General features: G+C 37.1%; 1 protein-coding gene across 6 annotated transcripts in view; it reads left to right on the forward strand.

Moving 5' to 3' along the window:
* The first annotated feature begins 1,665 nt into the window (after positions 1 to 1,665).
* LOC106074044 (lysophospholipid acyltransferase 2-like) overlaps positions 1,666 to 27,436 on the forward strand; it is a 62,056-nt gene continuing 36,285 nt past the window's right edge. The window contains exons 1-6 of one of the 6 annotated variants that reach the window (XM_056015096.1): positions 1,666 to 2,125; positions 2,277 to 2,370; positions 8,106 to 8,194; positions 9,285 to 9,430; positions 21,704 to 21,874; positions 22,351 to 22,461. In XM_056015096.1, the coding sequence (XP_055871071.1) occupies positions 8,117 to 8,194; positions 9,285 to 9,430; positions 21,704 to 21,874; positions 22,351 to 22,461 (506 nt within the window). In that variant the 5' untranslated portion in view covers positions 1,666 to 2,125; positions 2,277 to 2,370; positions 8,106 to 8,116. Of the gene's footprint in view, positions 2,126 to 2,155; positions 2,371 to 8,105; positions 8,195 to 9,284; positions 9,431 to 21,703; positions 21,875 to 22,330; positions 22,462 to 27,436 lie in introns of those variants that run through there. The other 5 variants (XM_056015095.1, XM_056015097.1, XM_056015098.1 and 2 more) reach the window with 5 other exon arrangements.

Genomic DNA, 27,436 nt, shown 5'->3' on the forward strand with positions numbered 1-27,436 from the left:
TTGTGTGGTGCCCCAGCGGTCCAGCAAACCAGAGGATAGGTGAAAGTGAAGTTAAATGCGAACCTGGCCTAACTGATGTCTTATAATGAATATCTAATTGATCTAATTGTTTTGTAAAGGGTCAATCTCTTTTTCAAATCCTCAAAAATGGAAAAAAAAATTCCATTAAAAAAATAAATAAATTCCTTTAGTTAAGTACCTAGTTTAAATATAGTAGCCACTATGTCATTCGCGCGGTAATATGAAAAACTACTTATCGATTATTGTTTTAAATTATGTACATACTTATGTACATACTAAATAGATTTTTTCTCTTTAAAAAACGTAAATATTATTTTTGAGTAAATGTAGTTGTTAGTATAACAGAACTTAGATAACGTAGCAATACAAATATAAAAAAAATTCAAAAAATCTAAAACCATTTGCATAAATGTGTTAAAAATATGGCAAATGGTCATCTCCCCTACTAAAGAGCCTCCAGTGTTTGTTACTATTAATAGTGAATAGTTGTTAAAGTGTTTTTTTTTTTTAGGAATAAGATATTGACCGTTTACATACCAATTAAATCAATTAGATATCTATATATGTAATTCTCTTCATAGCTCAAGAGTTAGGACACCAAGTAATAAAAAAATCGCTCTTTTATTTTGCAAGTCGGACGGACTAGAGTTACCCCACGTAATTTTAGAGGCGAAAAATAAAGAGGGGGGGGGAGAACAAGTAGTACTCACCCGTCACTAAATAGCAGGGCCGGACTTAACCATTGTGACCAAGAAGTCATGGAAAGAGAACAAGTAATCTACTATGTATATTTACAGGTCACTATGCGAAACGGATTTCGCGGGGCCAAGTTTGGGTAGGGAAGCGGATAATAAATGAAATTTAAGAGTTTGTATTAGAAAATAAATTCGTCTGTGCATTTTATTCATTCCTTGCTACGTAGCTTCAATGAAGTCCAGTAGGGATTGCAGGCGCCGTTCATCCTTGACTACGTACAGAATTACTTTACAAGCCTTGCATGTAGCAAAGTCATATAGTATATCATATTAATTATGTTTTCTACATAGATCACGCTCAATAAACAGAATTAGGCTACCAAATGTTTCAATCTATTTTTTGAGAATTGTTGACCTCAAGTAATTCTTCATTAGTTTGAGGCGCGAAAAGTTTCTTTCACCAGATTACACGGTACAATTACGGCTAATGCATATAATGCCGTTTTTTATTTATCGCGTGTAGGATTGGCGTTTTCCATATTGAATGACACCACAAAATTACCATTTTTTTTCTCTATATTTCCATATATTTTAAGGACTTTTTCGTATATTTTGTAATTTTTGGAGATTTCCAGGAGCTCCTGGTAAATCGACAGGTGGGCGCGGGAAATCTGTTTTAAGTTATAATATGGTCTAATTTAATAATTTATACACCTAGAATTAGCGCGGGTCCAATGAAAGTGAGGGTCCTATGAAAGTGCGGGGCCCAATGCGGTCGCATAGGTTGCAGTGGCCTAAGGCCGACCCTGCAAAATAGCGGCGTATGGTACGCCGCCGGTCGACTAGTTAATATTAATTTGCAAGCTACTTTAAATTTAATTTTTATGGTTCAGTGACCTTTTCCACGGAGCTCTCCAAGAATAGAAACTACAAATATACCATTCTTCCACCACATCGTCCCCATATCTCATCTGCAATCTAGATTAGATCTAGACTAGACTAAAGTCTAGATTTTCTATTTAATTTTCAGTAGAATAGTTGTCTAGATATTAAGTTAACTTGTCTAATAGATCTACACCCAGAGCTCTAGATCTTGGTACATTCTTGTATAAGTTATAGATCTAGCTCTAGTATTAGCATCATTCTGTGAACTGTCATTCAGACCAATTCAGTGATCAGGATCAGTGATTCACTCGACTCTCACTCTGAGATTTCATTTGATCATCTGTCATCACTTTCAACATTCACATTGCCATTGGACATTCAAATTGATGTCACGTTGGCATAGGACATGATTGGTCATCACATCATCATGATAATGATCATATCACTAATTACTCAGCCTGATCAGGGTCAGGATTAATATAGATCTACTAGACTAGACTAGATTCTACTAGATCTAATTAATAGTAAGAAAAATTTTAATCTAATCCAAATAGATCACAACTAGTGTAAGACCTGTAATTTTTGTAACTTGTGTAAAAACAAGTAAGTATAGAACACTGAACAGTATAGTCAGTATAGAACTAGATTTAACTAGATTCATCATTCTATGAATAGAGATCTAGAAATTGAAAAGATCAAGTTCAAGTGATCAAGCTAAGAGTAAGACTCTTACAAGTTAAAGTGAAAGACTAGTAATAATAAAATAATAGTAAGTCATTCTTATTCTAGATTTAAAAATTCTAGAGTAGTTTATTTAAACCGGACATTACATGAATTCCGACACTCACTGTTTTTTTGGACATTAAATCTTTATTTTGATATTTAATATGAAACTAGCATGCTGTATAATGTGCTTGTCCATTTTCCAATGATTCTAACCCAATATTTTTTTATTGGCTTAGTCTATGTTAATGAGCCCGGCAATATTTATTCTGTTTTTGTAGCTGATTTATTTGATTCATAAGCCAAGTTGTTTGATTCCATACAAAAAAAATTAGAAGGGTGTTTGAATTAAATTACGATTTTCTTACCAAAATTTATTTCAAACAGCCAGTTTTGGACATCAATGTTAATGATCTTATTATTATATTTGTTTTTTTGTTGTTGTTTTTTTATAGAGAATAAATGGGCAAATGTTTTGGAGTGAGCTTGGTACATTGAATTTCAAAGTTAAATGCCTCTAGAGATGTAGACTTACTAGATAGATCTGTATTTATATAGAGAGAATATAGAGGATTCAGCTATTTAGGCAAGAATGGCTATCCTAACCTGTACTATACTACAAAAGATTATCTGTATTAGAAATTTATTAAATTAATGTTATAAACAAAAAACACAAACATTCAACACACATCTCATCATGCAAACATAAAATAAGTCTAAAAGTCTATTTAGAAGTCACTATTCCAGTGACCTAATTTTGGTAGAATAAGTGTGTTCATATTTTTATTTTTTGTGTTCGTATTTATGCATAATTTGAAAACATCTTAATGATTTCATGTGAGGGGCTATGCCTGGAAATCTTAAAATTTATTTAATGTAAATATAGAATTAAAATTTGAGTTTATTGATGCCTAAATATAGAGACTGTCTGATGGTGTCTGTATGGTGTCCGGAATCAAATAATGTGGGTCAAATTTGTCTGAATTAAATGAAAACACATGGCCTCTTTGACCTTAAATTAACAAAATATTTAGATTAGGGGTACAAATATAAGTAGTCATACTTATTCTCCTTAAACTAAAGAAGATTTTGATACTTCATTTTCTTTTCTATGTCGAACCATTGTTAAATAATGCGCTGTCAAAGTCAAACTTTGAAATTTTGGCCTATAGGTGTCAGAATAGCATAAACTACTCTACATCTAAATTTAAATAAGTGGATCTAGTCTGAATGCCACTGAGACTCATTTCAACACTTGTCACTAATTAGATGTAGAATTAGATTCTAGAAAACAGATCTAGATCTATTATATAGATTATAGTCTAGATCAGTGCTTTTTTGTAAAAAAAAAATAATAGGTGCCGGTACTCAGTGATGGATTGCCTAACTTTAACTACTAATAAATTAATGATAAACATTAATCATTTTTTCCCCACATTGAAAAAGGTGCCATACTGGTGCATACCGTCGCCCCAAAAAAGCACTGGTCTAGATTCAGTAGATATCTAAATTAATCTAATTTAGGTCTAGAATCTTTAAGATTTATAAATTTAAGTACATAGTGTCTAGGTAATAATAATAAGAATAATATATTAGTATTTTTCTATAGTATATCTAGGGTAGATATAGAATGTAGATCTATAAAAATCTATAAAAAAAACAAAACTTGTAACTAAAACAAGAAAAGTAAGAAAACTAACTAAAACTTACTAGAAGAATTATTTCTTCACACCTGCTATTTCTGTGCAACTAATGTGCACTCCCAGAAAAACTTAAGTATGTTCTGATTTTAGAAGATTGGTATTAGTAAAGGAGACACAACATCAGCCGACATATTGTTGACAAACATAAACATATTGATCTCCATTGTCTAAATTGAACTTTGGATAACTTGACAAAGCTTATAATATCCACTCATTCTATCTGTGTCTATCTGTGTCTTGTCAAATGTGTGTGTACACTCCCCCATACCTAGTCTTAGAGCAAGCTCAAATTTGGCATAAAAATTATTTCTTTTACTTGACAACACAAGAATCACTTTGAAAAAAATTAATTAACAATTAGTTAATTAACTATAGGTAATTAATTATTTTGTTTGGTACCAAACAAAGGAAAGAAATTGTACTTGACTAATGTGGTGGTTTAAGTTGAATTAGTTCCCTTTAAACTATGTAGAAAGAAATGGGTGGTGGATTTAAAGTTTGAAACTAACAATAGAACAATAAAACCTTTTTTCATAAGCACTTCCCTGGCACACTGGTTAGCATTGGCTTGAACGAGTTCCACAGGCGGTTCAACTTTTTTTTTATAGATGCATTTAAAAATGATCAATGTAGCATTCACCCGGATACCCACTTCTTTCTTTCCCCGCTCCTTTCCCAAATTGTCCAGACATTAAGTGATAGGATCATAGCGTGTTGAGATAGCTAAAAGCATGAAATTGAACAAAAACAATGGGTAAAAATATTTCTAATCACACAGATTTATTATTGTTTTTCTGGATCAAATTTAATTATATGACGGATCCAACCTAATTAATACAACTACAATTAATATAAGCTTTGTTTTTATTTTAAAGTATTAAATATCATTCTTGTTATAAATTTTAATCAATTCCAATAGTTGTCAAAGAAAAGGAATATATATTTAACTTTCAATGAACAAGAATAATAATATTAAAATCTGTGAGATTTTATGAAAACATGTTGGATTTTCAGTAGATCACTTTATGTGTACCATTTTTCTTCCACCAATTAGTTAGAGTGAATTTGCTCATTTGAAAAGAAAAAAAAATTAATAATTTTATTCACATGACGTCATTGTATAATAATTCCACTCTAGTTTAAAATGTTTCTTTTCGATGTTGGATCTTATATTTATGACTCAATGTTTGTGTATAGTTCATCGCTCATGACATCAAATATTTTCTCAGAAAGGTGGAAGAAGAACCCTGAAATACAATCTGCTTGAGTTTCCTCCCCCTGCCCTATTTGGCACACAGAATTAGCACATACTATTTTGATGTTGCTGCTCTTTCATCTTGTTGAAGAGATTTGATAAAGTTTTGATTTTCACATTCCTATTTGTAGCCATCACAAGGTTACTAACACTGGTGCCATTGTGACATTTCCCTAATCTGTTATAAAAAGAGTTACCTTCCACAACGCGGTCCAATCATTAATTTCTCTTCTTTGTTGTGCCTCTCTGAGACATTCTGTCTCCTTATCTTTAAAATCTCCCTTGGTCTTAGACCAGTCTGTTTGCCGTGGACTGGGACAGGTAAGGGGGGATAAAGAGAGCCTGTTATTTGAGTAGGTGTCTATCCGAAAATAAACCACCACAACACAGTACTTTGGCTCTAAATTCCATAGACCTGAGGCCCATATGGCCCGCTCTTGGTCAACCGGCTGGTCACACTGAGATGAGTCGAAGACCTATGCTGGGGGGCAGTGGCTGGAGGGTCATTAGGGGGCTGCTGTATCGGTCACATGTCCAATGCAGCAGCTGACTGAGTATAGCACCTGTGTAGCCCTGGCTGGCTCATTCTGGACATCAGAATGGCTCGTCCCCTTGTTGGACTCGATGGCGGGTGGGGAGCACAGGTGCCAAACTAATAAGAATGTCAATGGACAAAAAAACACCCAAAAAACTACTTTGTGTCTGGGCAAGAGATGTAGAATAGAGGCAAAAAAGGAGGATGCCACAAGAAGCTGTACTACCTGGCCATCATTTTTGGTGGTCAGGTGCACAGAGGAGGGGAAAAGCCTGACAGAGATGAGCCCTTTTCTCATACAAGGGACTTAAATCAGTAGTGGGAGACCCCAAGAGTGTATCTAAGCTACACAAGTCATTAGAACTTCTTGTAGAAGTTGATAGTAAGATACACTCTGATGGGCTTTTACGATGCAGAAGAATCTGTGATCTCCAAATGGAAGTCATGCCACCCAAGAGTTTGAACACCAGCAGAGGTGTAATCAGTTCTAGAGACCTGTTGGAATGTTCCAAGAAGGAAATAGTGGAGGGAATGGAAGGAGTCACCCATGGCTGGCGCATTACCAGGTGCAAGGATGGTGAGGAGATCAAAACCGCCACTATTATCCTCACATTCGGAAGTAGGACACCGCCAGAGTATGTGAAGGCGGGATACCTATACGTTCCAGTGAGGCCCTACATACCTAACCCCATGAGGTGCTTCAAGTGCCAGGGTTATGGACACGGCGCGGCAGTCTGCAAGAGGAACACTGTGTGTGCCAGATGTGCTGGAGAGGGTCATGAGGACAAGGGCTGCACAGACCAGTTCAAATGCCCAAACTGTCATGCTGCCACTCAGCCTATTCTAAGGACTGCCCTGTGTGGAAACAGGAGGTTGCCGTGCAGGAGTACAAGGTAAGAAATGGATGTACCTTCAGCCAGGCGAAATCGGCTGTATTGGCCCTACCCAAGGGCCAATTCGGCTTGACCAAGACCTACGCCCAGGCTGTGGTAAAGATAGGGAAATCCATAGCCACACAGACTGACGCATTGACCCCACCAACCCCTCCTCCTCCTCCAATGTAGAAGAAAACAACACCACAAAATACACCTCTAAAGAGAAAAGAAAGCCCTGTTGTCATGCTAAAGAACAGGTTCTCTGTGTTCGCTGATGAGAGCATGGAGACTGAGCAGCATGTCAAAACCAACTCTCTGGGAGAACCTGGAGGTGGGGTTGTCTATGAAGATTTGATTTGTGAAATTGTGAACATATATTTACAAAAGATTTTTACTAAATTATGAAATTTGTACTAACTTACTATTTTAACCATGAATAGACCTTGCTTTTAATGGAACTGTATGGAATTTAGCTCTGGTGATATGAAGGGAGAGTAATCCTCGAAGGATTATGGGCACGACATGGCCTAGATTGTGCCAATGTGCCAAAAACTCAAAAACTTTGTTGTGCATCTTGCTTCTTTTTATTCTGTGTTTTGTTTTACATTCAAAATTTTTACTTTTTCTTTTTGTTCTATTATGGTTTGTGCGTCAGGCCTATATCTAATTAACTTGTGCATTAAGAAGTCATTTAAGGATAAACATATTTTATTTATTGTTATAAAAAAAAAGATTAAATTACTTTATGACTACAACATGTCAAGATTGTGTTTATTGACCCCAAGAATTCTGAAATGTCAAGATTGTGTTTACTGATCACAAGAATTCTGAAATGTCAAGATTGTGTTTATTGACCCCAAGAATTCTGAAATGTCAAGATTGTGTTTATTGGCCATAAGAATTCTGAAATATGTATCACAATGACATGTTATTAATTTAATCACAAATATAAAAGCTTGTTTTTAATGAATTTCCCTATTAGATCTAACAGCTGTTAGAAACAAAGAGAAAACACATGGAGAAAAAAGTTGGCAAGTAATTTCAATTCAAACAAGGGAGATAGTCCAGTGTAGAGCTTTAAAAAAAATGTAAAATTAAATTTTTAAAAATATAATACCAGGTATATATATATTAAAAAGTTTTATACATATTATATATATATTAGCATTTATGAATAAGAATCCTTAAAATTATCTAGAAACATGATTCCAGGTATCATTTCTCCTTTACTAATACTTGGGTATTTTTTTTAGATCCATGATGAAAGCCAATTGAAGCCCATATATTAGGCTTCTAAAATGGACTAGAAACACATGCATCTTATTTCCTTGCAATTGCATATTGTATTGTAATTTTGACATTGTGACAATTGAATCATTGTTAGCCATCTTTTCTCTCACCCGCATATTACAGGTTCAGACAGGATGTTCAGAAGTGAATTTTATGGGGGTTCACTTATGTTGGCCCCTTTAGCAGAAACCATTGGATTGCCAATAGATCAGGTTAGTTGGAGTGTTGCTATGAGTTAAGTGACTGTATGTTTTATTGATATACATAGATAAGACACAGACATAGATGTAGACATATTTCTAACAAAATAAGAGTATATCCAATCTCAAATTTAAACATATTCAGAAATCTTGTCATTGTTTAACTACTGTTAGTGCTAGACATTAGAATGAATGAAAGTCTTAACATACAGAAATTAAATAATCATATAAAAGTTGGTCTACAGCTCTATTAGGCTTACATTTATTTCTGAAGCTCTTTGCATAGAATGTCCCTCATGAGATTTTCATTGTGTTCTTCCATTGCTGTGCTGTCCTTACAAGTTCTTGATTATGTTATCCTTACATTACCTATTCCTATGTTATCCTTACATTACCTATTCCTATGTTATCCTTACATTACCTATTCCTATGTTATCCTTACATTACCTATTCCTATGTTATCCTTACATTACCTATTGCTATGTTATCCTTATATTACTGTATCCTATGTTATTCTTACAGTACTTTATCCTCTATTACCCTTACAATGCTGTGTCCTGACTCTGTTATCCTTACATTGCTGTGTCCTGACTCTGTTATCCTTACATTGCTGTGTCCTGACTCTATTACCCTTACAATGCTGTGTCCTGACTCTGTTATCCTTACATTGCTGTGTCCTGACTGTTATCCTTACATTGCTGTGTCCTGACTGTTATCCTTACATTGCTGTGTCCTGACTCTGTTATCCTTACATTACTGTGTCCTGACTCTGTTATCCTTACATTGCTGTGTCCTGACTCTGTTATCCTTACATTGCTGTGTCCTGACTCTGTTATCCTTACATCGCTGTGTCCTGACTGTTATCCTTACATCGCTGTGTCCTGACTCTGTTATCCTTACATTGCTGTGTCCTGACTCTGTTATCCTTACATTGCTGTGTCCTGACTGTTATCCTTACATTGCTGTGTCCTGACTCTGTTATCCTTACAATGCTGTGCTATGACTTTGTTATCCTTACATTGACTCTTTTTATTCAGTTCATGTACTTGAAACATTTTCTGTTCATCTGTTCAAAACTTTTCTACTACAATTTTTGTTTCAGATTAATTTCTTATTTTGTCAACTGATTGCACTATCCTTGGCTTTTCCATTCAGAAGTCAATTGTGTGTTGATAAAGTGGGTGTGAGGACTCGTCACATTATTGAGACAACAATTGGCTTGTTGCTGACTATATTCTGTTTTGGAAGGTTAGGACTAGGGGCATAAATATTTGCATGTCCTAGAGTTAAGTAGCAACACAATTGATTGAATAAAACAGCTTTATTTTGCTCTACCAACAAATCTCAGAGGAGGAATGGCTTTTATCTCATTCCTTTTATTTTGAAGCCCTCTAGCTCATTTTTATGAGGCTACTTTCCTTGAATTTGATATTCCAAGTAAAATCATTGCTAAGGATGAGTTTACAAGCTTTGGGCTTTAGGATCAGTTGACAATCTGAGGGCTTTAGGATCGGTTGACAAGCTGAGGGCTTTAGGATCAGTTGACAAACTTAGGGCTTTAAGATCAGTTTACAAGCTGAGGGCTTTAGGATCAGTTGACAAGCTGAGGGCTTTAGGATCAGTTGACAAGCTGAGGGCTTTAGGATCAGTTGACAAGCTGAGGGCTAGTCATCTTTCAAAAACAAACTGTGAGCAGTTCTAAATCTATATTTTGTTCCTAAGGGCCCTGATTCAATTCATTGACTGGTGTACTGACTGACATATCACTGTGAGCAGTTCTAAATCTATATTATATTCCTAAGGGCCCTGATTCATTCATTGACTGGACTGATGTACTGATTGACATATCACTGTGAGCAGTTCTAAATCTATATTATATTCCTAAGGGCCCTGATTCATTCATTGACTGATGTACTGACTGACATATCACTGTGAGCAGTTCTAAATCTATATTATATTCCTAAGGGCCCTGATTCATTCATTGACTGATGTACTGACTGACATATCACTGTGAGCAGTTCTAAATCTATATTATATTCCTAAGGGCCCTGATTCATTAATTAACTGATGTACTGACTGACATCAATGTGAGCAGTTCTAAATCTATATTATATTCCTAAGGGCCCTGATTCATTCATTGACTGGACTGATGTACTGACTGACATATCAATGTGAGCAGTTCTAAATCTATATTATATTCCTAAGGGCCCTGATTCAATTCATTGACTGATGTACTGACTGACATATCAATGTGAGCAGTTCTAAATCTATATTATATTCCTAAGGGCCCTGATTCAATTCATTGACTGATGTACTGACTGACATTTCGTTGATATCTCCCACTTGCTGTGTGGGAAGAAATAAAAAAATTTCATCAGTGACTACTTTCTGTGTGCCTATAACACCATTCAGAATCAAAACTGCATTTTTTTTTAGGGGTTGTAATGGGGAAAGCTAGAAAAGTGAACTTGTAATTCTCAGTTTAGAAGTTGGGTGTGGGAGGTCAAGCAGGCCATTGTAATTGAATTCAGGACAGTTAAAATGCCCCCAAAAAATGTGAGTTTTCATGCAGTATTGAAAAAGGCTCATGCCGAAAAGCATCAGAAAACTTATGAAATATTTTGATAAAGAGCTGAAAAGTTGATGAATACTCAGAGATTTCCTAAGGCGTAGGGTAGGTAGGGGGAATAAGTGATATACCCGGTCAACAAATTGATGGGTGAAAAGTAGGCCTATATGGTTGGGAGGCTGTAGCGTTATAAGGCAGGCTGTGCCAATTAGATGTAACTGATTATAAAATAAAAACTGGCCGGGGGGGGGGGGGGGAGGCGTAGCATGATGTGAAAAGTAAAAAAAAAAAACAGCCCCCAAAACTATCATATTCTATCAAATAGTTCAAAATAACTGAAAATCAGAAGTATATTCAGATAGTGTAAATAAGACTATTAATTAAAGTGGAGAGTTGGGGGGTGTTATGGAGTGTGTTTGTGTGTTTCTATGGTGACTGTGGGAAGATGTTATTGATTGGTTGTGAAATATGCAAGATAGGTGGCATTGTCTTCATTGGTCTTAGTTAGTAGGAGTTCAGTTTGGTTTATACTAGGCTATCAAACCCGCATCCCGAGACATGATGTTAAACTGCGCTCCTCTTTCCTTAGCACTTTTGGAGCTCAAAAGTACCCTACTTCTTTTCTATCATTGTGTCTGCCTCCTCTTTTCCTTGTCCGATGCAGCAGCTGACTGAGTATAGCACCTGTGTAGCCCTGGCGGGCTCATTCTGGACTTCCGAATGGCCCATCCCCTTGTTGGACTCGATGGCGGGTGGGGAGCACAGGTGCCGAACTAACAAGAATATATATATGGACAAAAAAAAAACCCAATAAACTACTTGCCCCAGATCTATGTCTGGGCAAGAGACGCCGTATTGAGGCAAAAAAGGAGGAGGCCACAAAAAGCTGTACTACCTGGCCATCATTTTTGGTTGTCAGGTGCACAGAGGAGGGGAAAAGCCTGACAAAGCTGAGCCCTTTCCTTATCTATAAGGGACTCAAGTCAGTAGTGGGAGAGCCCAAGAGTGTGTCTAAGCTACACAAGTCAATGGAACTTCTTGTAGAAGTAGATAGCAAGACACACTCTGATGGGCTTTTAAGATGCAGAAGACTCTGTGATCTCCAAGTGGAAGTCATGCCACACAAGAGTCTGAACACCAGCAGAGGTGTAATCAGCTCTAGGGACCTACTGGAATGTTCCGAGAAGGAAATAATGGAGGGCATTGAAGGAGTCACCCATGCCCGGTGCATTACTAGGCACAGGGATGGTGAGGAAGTCAAAACCGCCACTATTATCCTCACATTTGGAAGTAGGACACCGCCAGTGTATGTGAAGGCAGGATACCTTCCAGTAAGGCCCTACTTACCTAACCCCATGAGGTGCTTCAAGTGCCAGGGTTATGGACACGGCGCGGCAGTCTGCAAGAGGAACACTGTGTGTGCCAGATGTGCTGGAGAGGGTCATGAGGACAAGGGCTGCACAGCCCAGTTCAAATGCCCAAACTGTCAAGCTGGCCACTCAGCCTACTCCAAGGACTGCCCTGTGTGGAAACAGGATGTTGCCGTGCAGGAGTACAAGGCAAGAAACGGATGTACCTTTAGCCAGGCAAAATCGGCTGTACTGGCCCTACCCAAGGGCCAATTCGGCTTGACAAAGACCTATGCCCAGGCTGTTGCTAAGATAGGAAGATCCATAGCCACACATACGGACACATTGACCCCACCACCCCCTCCTCCTCCTCCAACTCAGAAGAAAACACTGCCAAAGAACACACCTCTGAAGAAACAAGAAAGCCCTGTTGTCATGCTAAAGAACAGGTTCTCTGTGCTCGCTGATGAGAGCATGGAGACTGAGCAGCATGTCAAAACCAATACTCCGGGAGAACCCGGAGACATCATGTCTGACACAGGTTCTCCTCAGAGAACCCAGCCAGACACCCCAACCTCTACCGAGTTAGAGGTTGACCAACTCCCTAAGGGGAGAAATCAGAGCGGAGAGGATGCCCGAGGTGAGAGAGGAGGAAATAACCTCCGCTCTAACCAGAGGGATCTCCCCTCTCCAGAGAGAAAGACTTCCCCCAAAAGGGGGTTGTCCTCTTCTCCATCCAAACCCAAGAATAAAAATACCAAGGTCACTGGAATAAAGGGAAACCCCTCCAGGGGCCTCCCAAGGCCAAATAGCTCCAAGTAGGTCATCTAGAATAAGCCATGGATTCCAGAATTGTACAGTGGAATTGTAGAGGCCTCAAGGCCAATTACGAGGAAATGCAGCTACTGATGGACTCTGAGACTCCTGTAGCTGTCTGCTTACAGGAAACATTTCTGAAAGATTGCATCAGCTTCCGAAGCTACCGTGCTTACAGCAAGAATGTTGAGAATGCAGAGAGAGCATCAGGTGGAGTCTGTATCCTTGTGAAGGATAGCATCCCCCATGAGAGGGTAGAACTACAGACCACTACAGGCCGTAGCAGCTAGGATAACCCTTCACAAGGTTATCACTTGCTGCAGCCTGTATCTACCTCCAGGCGCTCCATCAAACCGAACAGACATGGAGGACCTATTGAAACAACTCCCCCGGCCTTATTTAATCCTTGGGGATTTCAATGCCCATAACACCATGTGGGGATCCAACAATACCGACACAAGAGGTCGTATGCTGGAGGATATCTTCCTCCAACATGATTTATGCATACTTAATGATGCATCACCGACCTACTTGCACCCAGGAACTGGATCACTCACATGCATTGACCTCACCGTATGCGTCCCCAGACTTCTGGACGACTTTAAATGGTCAGTTAGCAATGATCTACGGGGAAGTGATCACTTCCCAATCATCATTACTTACTAACAATCTCCCTTCATTAGGATGACCTCAGCGGTGGAAACTGAATAAGGCCGATTGGGAACAATTCCAAAAAAGATGCTCCGAGGATATCACAGAAAATATCCCCGATGAACAGAACCCAGCTGATACCTTTGCTAGCAAGCTACTAAGTATAGCCAGGAAAGTTGTACCCCTAACCTCTGCAAACCCAAAACGGCCTAGCAAACCATGGTTTGATACAGCTTGCAAAAGTGCTATTGGCGATAGGAAAAAACGACTGGCTGCATTTATAAAGAATCCTTCCCAGGAAAACCTAAAGCTATTCAGGATAGCTAGAGCAAAGGCTAGACAAACCATACGGTCAGCCAAAAGGAATTCCTGGAGAAGTTTTGTCGGCAGTCTGGATGCCAAAACTTCTGCTAGAGCGGTTTGGAAGGCAGTAAGGCGAATCAAAGGGAAAGAATCAAATGCAATAGGGCATTTGAAAAACCAAGGACGAACTGTCACGTCCCCCAGAGAAATAGCTGACTGCCTTGCATCCTCAATAGCAGAAAAATCATCCACTGCACACTACACGCCAGAGTTCCAAAAAGTCAAAACCAGGGAGGAAAGACACCCCATTGATTTCAGGTCAGAGAACAATGAAGACTACAACAAACCGTTTTCGCTTGAGGAACTGAGGGAATCGCTGGACAAGTCACATGACACATCGCCTGGAGAAGACGAAATCCATTACCAAGTTCCTCAAGCACCTTCCCGAACCCTCATTGGCAGTCCTGCTAGGGGTCTATAACTGTGTGTGGCAAACAGGCGCTTTCCCAAACAGCTGGAGGAAAGCCACAGTTATACCGATACCTAAACCAGGAAGAGACGGCTCTGACCCAGCTAACTATCGACCAATAGCACTAACAAGCTGCATCTGCAAAACCATGAAAGAATGATTAACAGTAGGCTGGTCTGGTACCTGGAAAGGAATAAAGTGATCTCAAACTACCAGTGCGGATTCCGGCTGGGGCGGACAACAACTGACCACCTGGTAAGGCTGGAAGCTTATATTAGAAATGCATTACTCAGAAGAGAACATCTAGTAGCTGTATTCTTCGATATAGAAAAGGCCTATGACACAACCTGGAAACATGGCATCCTACGTGACCTGGCGCTTATGGGGCTTAAGGGACACCTCCCCTGTTTTGTGGAGGAATTCCTGAAAGATCGAAAATTTCAGGTTCGAGTGGGCAACTCCGCTTCTGACACTCATGACCAGGAAATGGGTGTACCCCAGGGCAGCATTCTGTCAGTCACCCTGTTCAACATTAAAATAAATAGCATTATAAATGCGCTGTCCCCTGGCATAGAGTGCTCTTTGTATGTTGATGACTTTGTCATTCTCACTTATGGGAAAAACATGAACACCTTAGAAAGAAAATTACAGTTAAGTTTAAACAAAATTCAGGGTTGGGCAAACTATAATGGTTTCAAATTCTCAGACTCCAAAACAGTTAGTATGCATTTTTGTAATCTAAGGGGACTCCACCCAGACCCTGAACTATTTATACACAAAAAGAAGATCCCTATCATGAAAACTACAAAATTTTTAGCCCTCACCTTAGATTCCAAATTTAATTTTCTCCCCCACATTAAGGAACTTAAGAAGAAATGCCAAAAGTCATTAAACATACTAAGAGTACTCAGCCATACGGACTGGGGAGCTGACAGAGATACCTTGCTGCTGCTCTATCGGAGTCTAATTCGATCCACGCTAGACTACGGATCCATAATATATGGAGCAGCAAGGAAGTCGTACCTAAAAATACTGGAACCAATACAAAATGCTGCCCTGCGTCTCTGTCTCGGCGCTTTTCGTACATCACCTATCCCAAGTCTCCATGTGGAGGCTGAAGAACTCCCCATGGATATAAGAATGAAAAAGCTTGCAATGCAGTATATAGTCAAGCTAAAATCCAACCCCACGAACCCTGCTTTTGACTCCATATTTAACCCCACAGAGGTAGAATTATACAATCGAAGGCCTAACGTCATACAGCCGTTGGGCCTTCGAATGAGAGAACCCATCCAAAATTTAACCCCACCCATTGACCAAATCTCTAAAATAGAAACCCCTCAGAACCCTCCTTGGCTAATGAATAAACCCAAATTAAATTTATCCCTCCTCAATTTCAAAAAAGAAAATACAGACCCAAGCATACTACAAGTCCACTTTAGGGAACTGCAGGAGAGCTACGGAAATTGTGGCACCATCTACACAGACGGATCCAAAATGGAGGGAAAGGTCGCGTGTGCCTGCTCCTTTCGGAACAAAACAATCTCCCGTAGACTCCCCGATGGCTGCTCCATCTTTACGGCCGAATGGCACGCAATATTGCTTGCACTTATGGCCGTAAAAGCATCAGAAAGGAGGAAATTTATAATCTGCTCCGACTCCAAATCTGCATTGCAAGCTTTGGGGCGGATGAAGACTGACATCCCATTGGTACATAAGAGCCTGAAGCTGTTGGACCAAATAACAGCCGACCGTAGGGATGTCACCTTCATCTGGGTCCCCTCCCATGTTGGCATTGAGGGAAACGAAGCCGCAGACAGAGAAGCAAAGAGAGCCCTAAATCATGCGGTGTCAGGAACCCAAATTCCCTACTCGGACCTGAGACAAAGTATTGCCTCTGCCACCTATCGAGAGTGGCAGAACCGATGGGAGGCTGAGACTCACAGTAAACTCAGGCAGATTGTGGCGGATGTCAGGTGGCGGCCCACATCTAAGGGTCTGACAAGGCGTGGTAGCACGACCATGTCCAGACTTAGGATTGGCCACACCTACATCACGCACTCTTTTGTACTGAAGAGAGAGGAGCCCCCACTTTGTGAGTACTGTGGAACATATCCTCGTTGATTGCCCCAGATACCAGGATGTCAGGGCGAAATATTTTAGAGTCACTAATTTAAATACACTATTTGATAATGTCGACCCTGGGAAGGTACTGGGCTTTATCCGGGAAGTGGGGCTATCTACGAAGATCTGATTTATGAATTTGTGAACATGCACTATTTACATTAGATTTTTACCAAATTATTAAATTTTTTCTACCTTTACTATTTTAACTGTGAATAGACCTTGATTTTAATGATTCAACTGTGTGGAATTTGGCCCTTGATATGTGGAGAAAGAGTTGTTCTTGAGGGAGTGCAGGCACGACATGGCCTAAATTGTGCCAATGTGCCTAAAATCAAAATGAAAAAAATAAAATAAATAAAAAAAAATATAAACCCAAGTTCAGGTTTGGTTTGGTCAGATTTAAGTATGAGTTCAGTTTGGTTTGATGATGAGTATAGGTTAGGGTTAAAGAGATCTAAAGTTTGGGTTATTAAAAAAGATAATAGCAAAAACTATGTAATGTAATAGTGTTCAATTTATTAAATAAAACAGTGATGCCATTTTATTTTCAGATAAGTGCCACAGGACACATAATAGAAAAGAATTAACTTTTATTAGAAACCCGTGGATATAGTGAAGTTCCCTTTTCAGACCATCCGATCTATAGGGCAGATGATATAAAGGTCATCTGTTTCTGTTAATGGTTAACAAGGGTGTCATGTGGCCAGCACAATGACCAACCGCCTTTACTTTCCCCAACTAATGTCAGGTACCCATTAGAGCTGAATGGACTTGGAAGCACACTAAGATCCAAATTGAAAAATCCCTATCTTCACCAGGATTCAAACCCAGAACCCCAGTTCAGAAGCCAAGCGCTTAAACACTCAGCCACCGCTCAGCAACGTGTACAAACTTTTGACCTGACAGACAGAGTGAGTTGATGTAATCTAACTCACTACAAATACATGTGTCCTTTCTCTGTCTCAAGTCTGAACTAGATGTAATCTAACTCACTACAAATACATGTGTCCTTTCTCTGTCTCAAGTCTGAACTAGATGTAATCTAACTCACTACAAATATATGTGTCCTTTCTCTGTCTCAAGTCTGAACTAGATGTAATCTAACTCACTACAAATACATGTGTCCTTTCTCTGTCTCAAGTCTGAACTAGATGTAATCTAACTCACTACAAATATATGTGTCCTTTCTCTGTCTCAAGTCTGAACTAGATGTAATCTAACTCACTACAAATACATGTGTCCTTTCTCTGTCTCAAGTCTGAACTAGATGTAATCTAACTCACTACAAATACATGTGTCCTTTCTCTGTCTCAAGTCTGAACTAGATGTAATCTAACTCACTACAAATACATGTGTCCTTTCTCTGTCTCAAGTCTGAACTAGATGTAATCTAACTCACTACAAATACATGTGTCCTTTCTCTGTCTCAAGTCTGAACTAGATGTAATCTAACTCACTACAAATATATGTGTCCTTTCTCTGTCTCAAGTCTGAACTAGATGTAATCTAACTCACTACAAATACATGTGTCCTTTCTCTGTCTCAAGTCTGAACTAGATGTAATCTAACTCACTACAAATACATGTGTCCTTTCTCTGTCTCAAGTCTGAACTAGATGTAATCTAACTCACTACAAATACATGTGTCCTTTCTCTGTCTCAAGTCTGAACTAGATGTAATCTAACTCACTACAAATACATGTGTCCTTTCTCTGTCTCAAGTCTGAACTAGATGTAATCTAACTCATTACAAATACATGTATCCTTTCTCTGTCTCAAGTCTGAACTAGATGTAATCTAACTCACTACAAATACATGTGTCCTTTCTCTGTCTCAAGTCTGAACTAGATGTAATCTAACTCACTACAAATACACATATCCTTTCTCTGTCTCAAGTCTGAACTAGATGTAATCTAACTCACTATAAATACATGTGTCCTTTCTCTGTCTCAAGTCTGAACTTTCCCACCAGTCCTTTTTACAAAGCCTTTAGCAACTGTCTGGTCAAAAGTTTGTTTCTCCCAGACCCAATCTCTGATCAAGATGAAAGTTTGCTCAATTATTTCTTTTACCTTAAAACGCAAAAGTAGTTTTAAAAAAATAACCAATTAGTTAATTAACTATTGGCAATTAATTATTTTGTTTGGTATCTCTAACAAGTTAAAGTAATTGTACTTGACTGAAGTAGTGATATAAGCTGTGTCTTTATAGGTCGTTGTCCGAGTCTTAGTGAACACACATGAAATAGGACAAGACTATAGAAACAATAGATAACTCTACAATCTTCCATGTTCATAGGCTCTTTACTAGTAGAGTAGTTGCCATGTTGGCTTGAGAAGGCCTGAGCCATGATTTCAAATTCAGGTCATTCCCCCTTTTTAAAACATTTTTATGAATGTGTTTGTATTGGTACACTAGATCAATTACAAATGTATTACCTGACTGCTCCAAACTAATTGATACAACTAAGCTTAGTTTTTTTTTTAAATATCTATTTATATTTTCTTGTCATTGACTTGAATTACGCCAGAAACTCTCCAACCTACCTAATTGAAACCACCGCTCCTCATGGCTACTGTTTCTGCTTGTCTTCATGGTATACGGCTACATTTAGAGTTACACTCTCTATCTCAGTCACCTCCTGTTCAACAGGTCTGCTTGAATGTTTGTGTGATTTTTTACGTAAGTTGTTGGCGGAAAATCAAGACAGTTAGAGTGGAGATAGTGCTTTCAGCAAGTTAGAGTGGAGATGGTGCTTTCAGCAATTTAGAGTGGAGAGTTGAAAGATTTCCCTAGTGGAGATTTAAGTAGTTTAAGTTGGGCGGTGTAATTAACTTTTTTGTTTTGATCTCATGATCGACATGAATTATCTTGTAAATATGTTCAATAGTTAAACACATTGTTTAATAACTATATGAATGAGTTAAGTCTCCTTGGAGAGTGCGATAGTGCCCTATTGATAAATGTTCATGGGTTCCTCCTGTCGCTAGGGCTTGGAGTGGCATGTTCATGGGTTCCTCCTGTTTCTAGGGCTTGGAGTGGCTTGCCAGCAATGACAAGAACCTTCATAGCTACCCAAAGCAACCCCTAAATATAGGCGGTTTGTAATATTTATATCATAAACATACACATATACTCCAAAACAGGCGGATCATTGCTTGAAGGAAGTGGGTCTATGACAAAATAAACTATAAATAGCCTTGGAACATATCAAAAGGCATAGCTGGTGGGCAATGCTAATCTATATTATAAAGTAGAATGTGTGGTGTATGTATGTATGTTACTTATAGACATCAAAACCGCTTGACCAATCTTGATAAAACTAGGCAGGAATGTTCCTTGGGTACCAACTTAGACCGTAGTGTATGTATTGTAGCCCTAAAACAAACTTAAGACCCTCAAAAAAAATAAAGTTGTCCGTCTCTATTACAGCTATAGTATTTTATGGATCTAGGCCATGTCTACAATGTTGACATGAGAAAAGATAGAAAGGATTTAGACCTAGATCTAATTTTAAGAAATACACTTTGCGCAGATAGTTTTTTACTTTGACACGTGAAAATACAAAAGAAGATTCATTGATTTCATTATGTAATAAAATTAACCTTCAATTTTGTGTTTCAAAAGCATTTTTTACATAAATTAGTTCCTGAAATCTGTGACTACAGATTTCCTGACGAACATTCTTTCATTAGACAATACCGTAATGAATCGCGTACTAAATATTAATTCGTTTTATTGTTTACTTTATAATCCCATCCATAGATCTAAAATTCTAATTCAACTCTAAGATGATAAAACTTCTCTTCGCACAGATAGTTTTATACTTTAACACATAAACATATTAATTAAAGTCCATTCATTTCATATTTTGATCAAATAAACATTCAAATTTGGTTTTCTAAAGCTACATTCGTTTACGAAAGCTGCGAAGCTGAGTTGAGATAGGCCTAGATCTATATTCAATCATGAATCGCGTACTAAAAATTATTTCGTTTAATTGTTTACTTTATAATCCCATCCTTAGATCTAAAACTCTAATCCAACTCTAAGATGATAAAACTTCTCTTCGCACTGATAGTTTTATACTTTAACACATAAATATATTAATTAAAGTCCATTCATTTCATATTTTGATCAAATAAACATTCAAATTTGGTTTTCTAAATCTACATTCGTTTACGAAAGCTGCGAAGCCGAGTTGTGATAGGCCTAGATCTATATTCATTCATGAATCGCGTACTAAAAATTATTTCGTTTAATTGTTCACTTTATAATCCCATTCATTTTACAAAGCTATCGCTCTTTTCGTTTTTAATAGATATGAATGTATCGGCTTCGGGTAATCCCATTTTCGCAAACCTAATTTTATTTTCGTAGCGAAAGAGAAAAAACTTGAAAGGATCATTAGTTAAGTTTAACATACATCTAAATCCAATCCACTAGATTAGTAAACACAAACTTAGACCCGCAGGCCGCGGGTAATGTCTGGCGAACATCCTTTCATTAGACATTACCAAATGGTTACACATTAACAGTGATTAACACATCTCTCTACTGAGTCTATTCCTAGGCCTAGGTCTAAAACTCTTATTGAACTCTAAGATGATACAACTTCTTTTCGCAAAGATAGTTTTATGCTTTAACACATAAACATACTAATTATTGTCCATTCATTTCATATTTTAATCAAATTAGCATTCAAATTTGTTTTTCTAAAGCATTTTTAATACATTCGTTCGCTGTTCGCTAAATAAAGCTGCGTAGCCGTGTTGAGATAGGCCTATATTCATTCATGAAAAAAGGTCACGCATGCGCAACACAGAATGAACTCTATACAAGCCTCTAGATTAGTGTAGATTTAGATCTATGTCTACCTCAAGATCTACTTTATACTTTATAAACATGAACATACAAAATTAAGTCTATTCACCTCAAATTTTAATCAAATATATGTAGGCCTACAAGCAAATGTTTTAATTTGAAAAACAAAATGGATTTAAGCCTATTAGCTATTTTGATTTGATAGCTTCATTCACACTATTTTTACATTGACACATTCGCTTTACTTATTACATTATTATTTCGTTTAATTGTTTACAAAACACTCTCAGTGACTATATCAAAAGTAATGCGCAAATAAAGACCCGCAGGTCGCGGGTAACATATGTCTAGTAGTGTATAAATGTGAAAGATGCCACATACACACTTTTATAGCTGATCTCTTTTATTTTTCAGTCAACTTTGGCATCTTTTGGCCCAGTCTATTGTGAGTTATTTGTGCATGGTGTTTGGTGGGAAATCTTTCAGTCATGCACTGGTCTTTGTCTTCTCTATGGGCTATCTGTCTGTCTGTCATATCTATAGGCAAATCTATGACTATGGAGGATATACATTGGATATCACTGGGTAAGTAAAACAGTAGTTCAGTTATTTAGCAATCATCAAGATTAGTTTGAAATGGCTAGACCATCAGATTAAAACCAATTAAGAGGAGTTAGAATGTTCTAGAAAAGTCTCTGACAGAAACTAAATGTGTAAATATTTGGACAAATGTTCAGAATGTCTTATTTAACTTTATGCTGTATTCATTTTGAGCATTGCTGCATTTCATGTATGTTACTTGCTTGAATGATTTTAGTCTCTTCTTTCATTAGTATATTTCTTTATGTTTAAAAAAATACACATTTCCATTTTGGCCTGTCGACATGAAGCTTCTTGTTACTAGCTGACTTGTTGAACTTGCTTCTTGCTTCTGTTCTTTGCTCCTTGATTTTGTTGTATTTAAATCTATTCTCTCTGTGTGTGCTTTAGAGTATAACATTATTTTGTTCACCCTTGCATTGTTGTCAAACAGTAAAACAGAGAAAGTCTTCTCTCTCCAGTCCTCTGATGATACAAACTCAGAAACTCACAAGTCTGGCATTCGCTCTCCATGATGGAAGATACAAAGATGAGAAAGAGCTGTCACATGACCAAAAGTCACAAGCTGTCAAGTGAGTATCAGTGCATCTTAGACCTGAACCCAATGGAAGCTGGCTATGTTAGGATATCTTCATTTTGAAAGGGATGGCTGTCAATGATCAAACCAACCCTGTTTTCTTCCAAGATGTAAACCAGCATGCTTGTGGCTATATACATATATATATATAAAGACAATTTGATGTATATTGATCAGCATGCTGGACTGATTATATCAGAAAATTTTACTTAGCAAAATTACATACATGCATTGACCAGCATTGCCTGACTGATTATATAAGATAATTTTATTTGCAAGGATTACAGAGATGTATTCAAGTAATAATAATAATAATATGTAATGTTGTTACCTGACCAGTGTGTAGGTAATTAGAATTGATTGAATGTACTATTTAGGACTAGTGTTCATATGCATTGAATGTCAGTGTGGAAATGATAGTCAAGTCAGTGGTTAGTCAAGTGAGTAATAAGAACTAGCAAAATAGTTTTAAAAAATCAAAACTTATCTAAGAGAAAGAACTCCACCTTTACGGCTATGTCTCTCAATAATGTAGAAGTTATTTTTTTTTACTTGATATCAAACACAAAAAATTCATTGCTAATAATTAATAGACTAATTGTTGTTGTTGTTTTTTTTAATGGATTCATTTTGGTAGGTATAATAAATAGTTGTTTAAAGTTTCAACTTCATCCGAGAATGGGTGTGATAGAAATAATGTGTTCAATTATCTAAGGGGAGGAAACCCTATCTATTTAGCCATATCTGTGAATACTGATGGATTAATTTCCCTTCTTGGTATCTGATACAATAAATAATTATCAGTAATTAATTAACTAATGGGTTACTTTTTTTTAAAGGATTTATGACTTGTTTAGGCTTGTGAATAATTGAGCAAAGTTTCAACTTGATCCAAGAATGGGTGTGGGAGAAATAGCCTATAGAAACCTTTTACCAGTCAGAGTGATTTGAAATAAGCTTTGTCAAAATTAGTTGATAACTTATGTTTTAAGAAGTCAGTCAGCCTGAGTGTGATAACTTGGTTGTTTAGAAGTCAGTTACCCTGTGTGTGATAACTTAGTTTTTAACAAGTCAGCCTGTGTGTGATAACTTAGTTTTTAACAAGTCAGCCTGTGTGTGATAACTTAGTTTTTAACAAGTCAGCCTGTGTGTGATAACTTGGTTTTTAACAAGTCAGCCTGTGTGTGATAACTTGGTTTTTAACAAGTCAGCCTGTGTGTGATAACTTGGTTGTTTAGAAGTCAATTAGCATGTGATTGATAACTTAGTTTTTAACAAGTCAGCCTGTGTGTGATAACTTGGTTGTTTAGAAGTCAGTTAGCATGTGATTGATAACTTAGTTTTTAACAAGTCAGCCTGTGTGTGATAACTTAGTTTTTAACAAGTCAGCCTGTGTGTGATAACTTAGTTTTTAACAAGTCAGCCTGTGTGTGATAACTTGGTTTTTAACAAGTCAGCCTGTGTGTGATAACTTGGTTTTTAACAAGTCAGCCTGTGTGTGATAACTTAGTTTTTAACAAGTCAGCCTGTGTGTGATAACTTAGTTTTTAACAAGTCAGCCTGTGTGTGATAACTTAGTTTTTAACAAGTCAGCCTGTGTGTGATAACTTGGTTTTTAACAAGTCAGCCTGTGTGTGATAACTTGGTTGTTTAGAAGTCAGTTAGCATGTGATTGATAACTTAGTTTTTAACAAGTCAGCCTGTGTGTGATAACTTAGTTTTTAACAAGTCAGCCTGTGTGTGATAACTTGGTTTTTAACAAGTCAGCCTGTGTGTGATAACTTGGTTGTTTACAAGTCAGTTAGCATGTGATTGATAACTTAGTTTATATGACTTGGATTGCTGAAAGCTAACTGACAATACACCATGAAAATATTATCTCAAAAACTGTATCTCTATGAATCAATTATAAATAAAACTTTGTCATGCATTGCGAAATGAACATTGTCGTAATGACCCATTTTACTTCTACAAAAATACTATTAAGTTCAATAGTTTCATCTATCATAAATACATCAGTGGAAAAGTAGCAAAAAAAAATGCACTATAAAGTAGAAAACATGGGGGAGGGAGGGTCACACTCGGTGCTTTTTTTTTTTCTTATACTTCTTGTAGTGCCTTTTAATAAAAGCATTTGTTACTATTCTTTCATCCCAAACAAAACCTAAGGTCTAGAGCAGTGGTCTTCAACCTTTTTTGGCCTACCGCCCCCTTTTCGAATTTTTTCATTTAAAAAATCCGCTTGCGCCCCCCTCTAAGAAAAACAGTTATATAGAAGCATGAGAAGGCAAATTTGAACAAAATATCATCTATACTATTAATTTTTATGCTGTCAATAACACTTATCCCGCATGGGAGACGACCGCTTGCCAAAGGCGACTGTTGTGAACTCCTTGGCCTATGACTGACTAGCTTTGAGGAGGACTGAGTCACAGAGGTGCCCCCCTCCCCCGTGAGCGCTATAAAGATTTATTCAGGCGCCATTTCGCTCTCATTGGCATAGAGGAAAGTACCTGGCAGCAGATAGCCTCTGAGAGAAACAGTTCGAGAGCTCTTACAAAAACTGCGGGACAAACATTTGATACTCAAAGAAAAGCCACCATACAACGGCTTTGTCTGCATAAAATTCGGTAAAATATGTAGGTCGCAGTTGGGTTTGCGTAGTTATGTGAAACACTGGACTCAGCCGTAATCTTCGGAATTAAAGGCAAAAACAACCAATATTATCATTATGCAAAAATTATGTCAAATAATTTTGCAGTGATTACACACAAAAATTAATTGTAAAGACTTTCTTTCAAATCCTAAGAATAGTCTCCGTTTGAATTTTTGAATATTAAGGCCTACTGTTTTTAGGTTTAATTGTAAATTTAGTTTTATGTTTTAATATAAATATTATTATTGCTGAATTCACTCACTACAAAATGAAATTAAGCTAATGGTAACCTTGTGCCTCCTGCAGTCTGACAATATTAGAAATTTCAAGCTTTAAATTTGCCAAGACAAGGCGAAGGTCTCCACTACTGTCTACACCCAGTCTATTTCTTGGCTTATTCATTAAGTTTGTTACGCACTAAATCCAGGTTAACCATGTAAGTTTACTGAAAAGCTAAAACATAATTCCAATTTCAACCACAGTTTTGGAATTTTACTGAAACATTTAAATGCAGCCACATCTCTGTTGTGCCTCCAGGGGCGTAGCTAGGAATTTCCATCGTTTGGGGGCCAGGGGGCTTGACATCTTTGGGGGCCGCTGCATTTTGCGTAATAGTTAATTTAATTAATTAAAAAAACACTAATTTGGGTCCCCCCCTTAAATGGGGGCTAGGGGGACTTTCATATTTCCCCCTTCCCCCACCCTAGCTATGCACTGTGTGCCTCCTATGTTTACATTCTTTTTTTACTGAAGACAGTTTTGTAAATCTATTTTTTCATGCAACTCAATTGGAACGTCAGTAACAGATATTTAATAATTGTCATTTATATATATATATATTTTTTAAATTTTAGAAGCGAATCATAATTTCTTCATAGAGCATTGTTATGTGAATTGCATACATATCGGTATTCTTGGGCAATAATTCATTTGTCAACAAACAAATTATGTGAGATTGTAAAACTCTTTAAAATAGATGCCTACCATGTAAAACATTTTTTTTAGCCTCCTTTAAGTCATCGCCAACCGTTGAATCTTCCCGTTTCTCAAAAAAAATTATTGTTTAAGAACTTAAAAAACTAGCCAATTAACAAAACCCTTTTGAAATCCATCTAACTTTAATTTACTACAAGAGTCTAACACCTTTTTCATCATTTGTTTCACAAAACTGTTGAAAGATGTGCTTATTTTCGGCATGGGTTTGTATTTTATTTACAATTTTATAATTAGATTCAAATAGAAATGAAATTGCGGGCTAAACTTTTCTTGTGTATCAGAACTCACAATGTGAATAGTGAATAGATTTGTTCTTTATTCTATATTAATTATGAAGTCATTGTAGCGTCCAACCACTGATGGTTTCCTATATGTCCTCATACACTACCTAACTAGACAATTTTGAAATAATATTTCATCTCTAACAGAAAAAAAGTCTTTTTGTGTTACATATGTTTTAAAATAAATTTAGTTTTAATCAATTTTTCAAAAATATCATAAGAATTTGTAAAAAGCTATAATTTTTTCTGAGAAGCCATTAAAACATATCCTGCTTTGCCGTTTTTTGTTTTTAATATTGTTTTAATTGTAGATTTTTATAATTGTTCATGAATATTCTTAAATTATTTTTGGATATCGCTATAAGTTCGTGAAGCCGACTTGGTTTCATAACCTTATCTTAAAATGCCATCAAAGTAGAACTTACTTTTTTTCTAGTGGCAATTCACTAAATCTCAAGGAAATATTACATGACATACCAGCGAGTTTTCGTAACAACATTTTATAAATGTTTGTTGTTTTTAAAAAGTTACATTATTCTATTAAATGTTACCTTTAATGTTTTTTGCAATTAACATTTACATATCAATATATTAACATATGTAGATAAAATAAACTATAATCTAAAAGGCGTATTACCTACTTTGTTTGTCAAATCTTAAACGTTTATACGCGCGAGATCCAAGGACAATAAATACTCTTCAATTATAGCAAAAGAGTAAGAATTTAAAAATAGAAAATGGGATTACCGAACTCAATTTCTAACGTTGTTTCGGTTCTTAAATTAGAAGCAAGTTAACTATAATTTGTCTATACTTAGTTTCCCAGCTTTAATGTTGAAGAATTTTTAAATTTGTTTTGTTTCAGAGCACCTTTAGTTTCTTCTTTCCGCCTTTATGCCCAGCGCCCCCTTACCGCCCCATTTTGTGCCCAGCGCCCCCCTACCGCCCCTTTGGCTCTCAGCGCCCCCCAAAATCTCGAAATCGCCCCCTAGGGGGCGATATCGCCCCCGTTGAAGACCACTGGTCTAGAGTCTAGA

Source organism: Biomphalaria glabrata, chromosome 17 (assembly GCF_947242115.1).
Source record: "Biomphalaria glabrata chromosome 17, xgBioGlab47.1, whole genome shotgun sequence".
NCBI lineage: Eukaryota > Metazoa > Mollusca > Gastropoda > Planorbidae > Biomphalaria > Biomphalaria glabrata.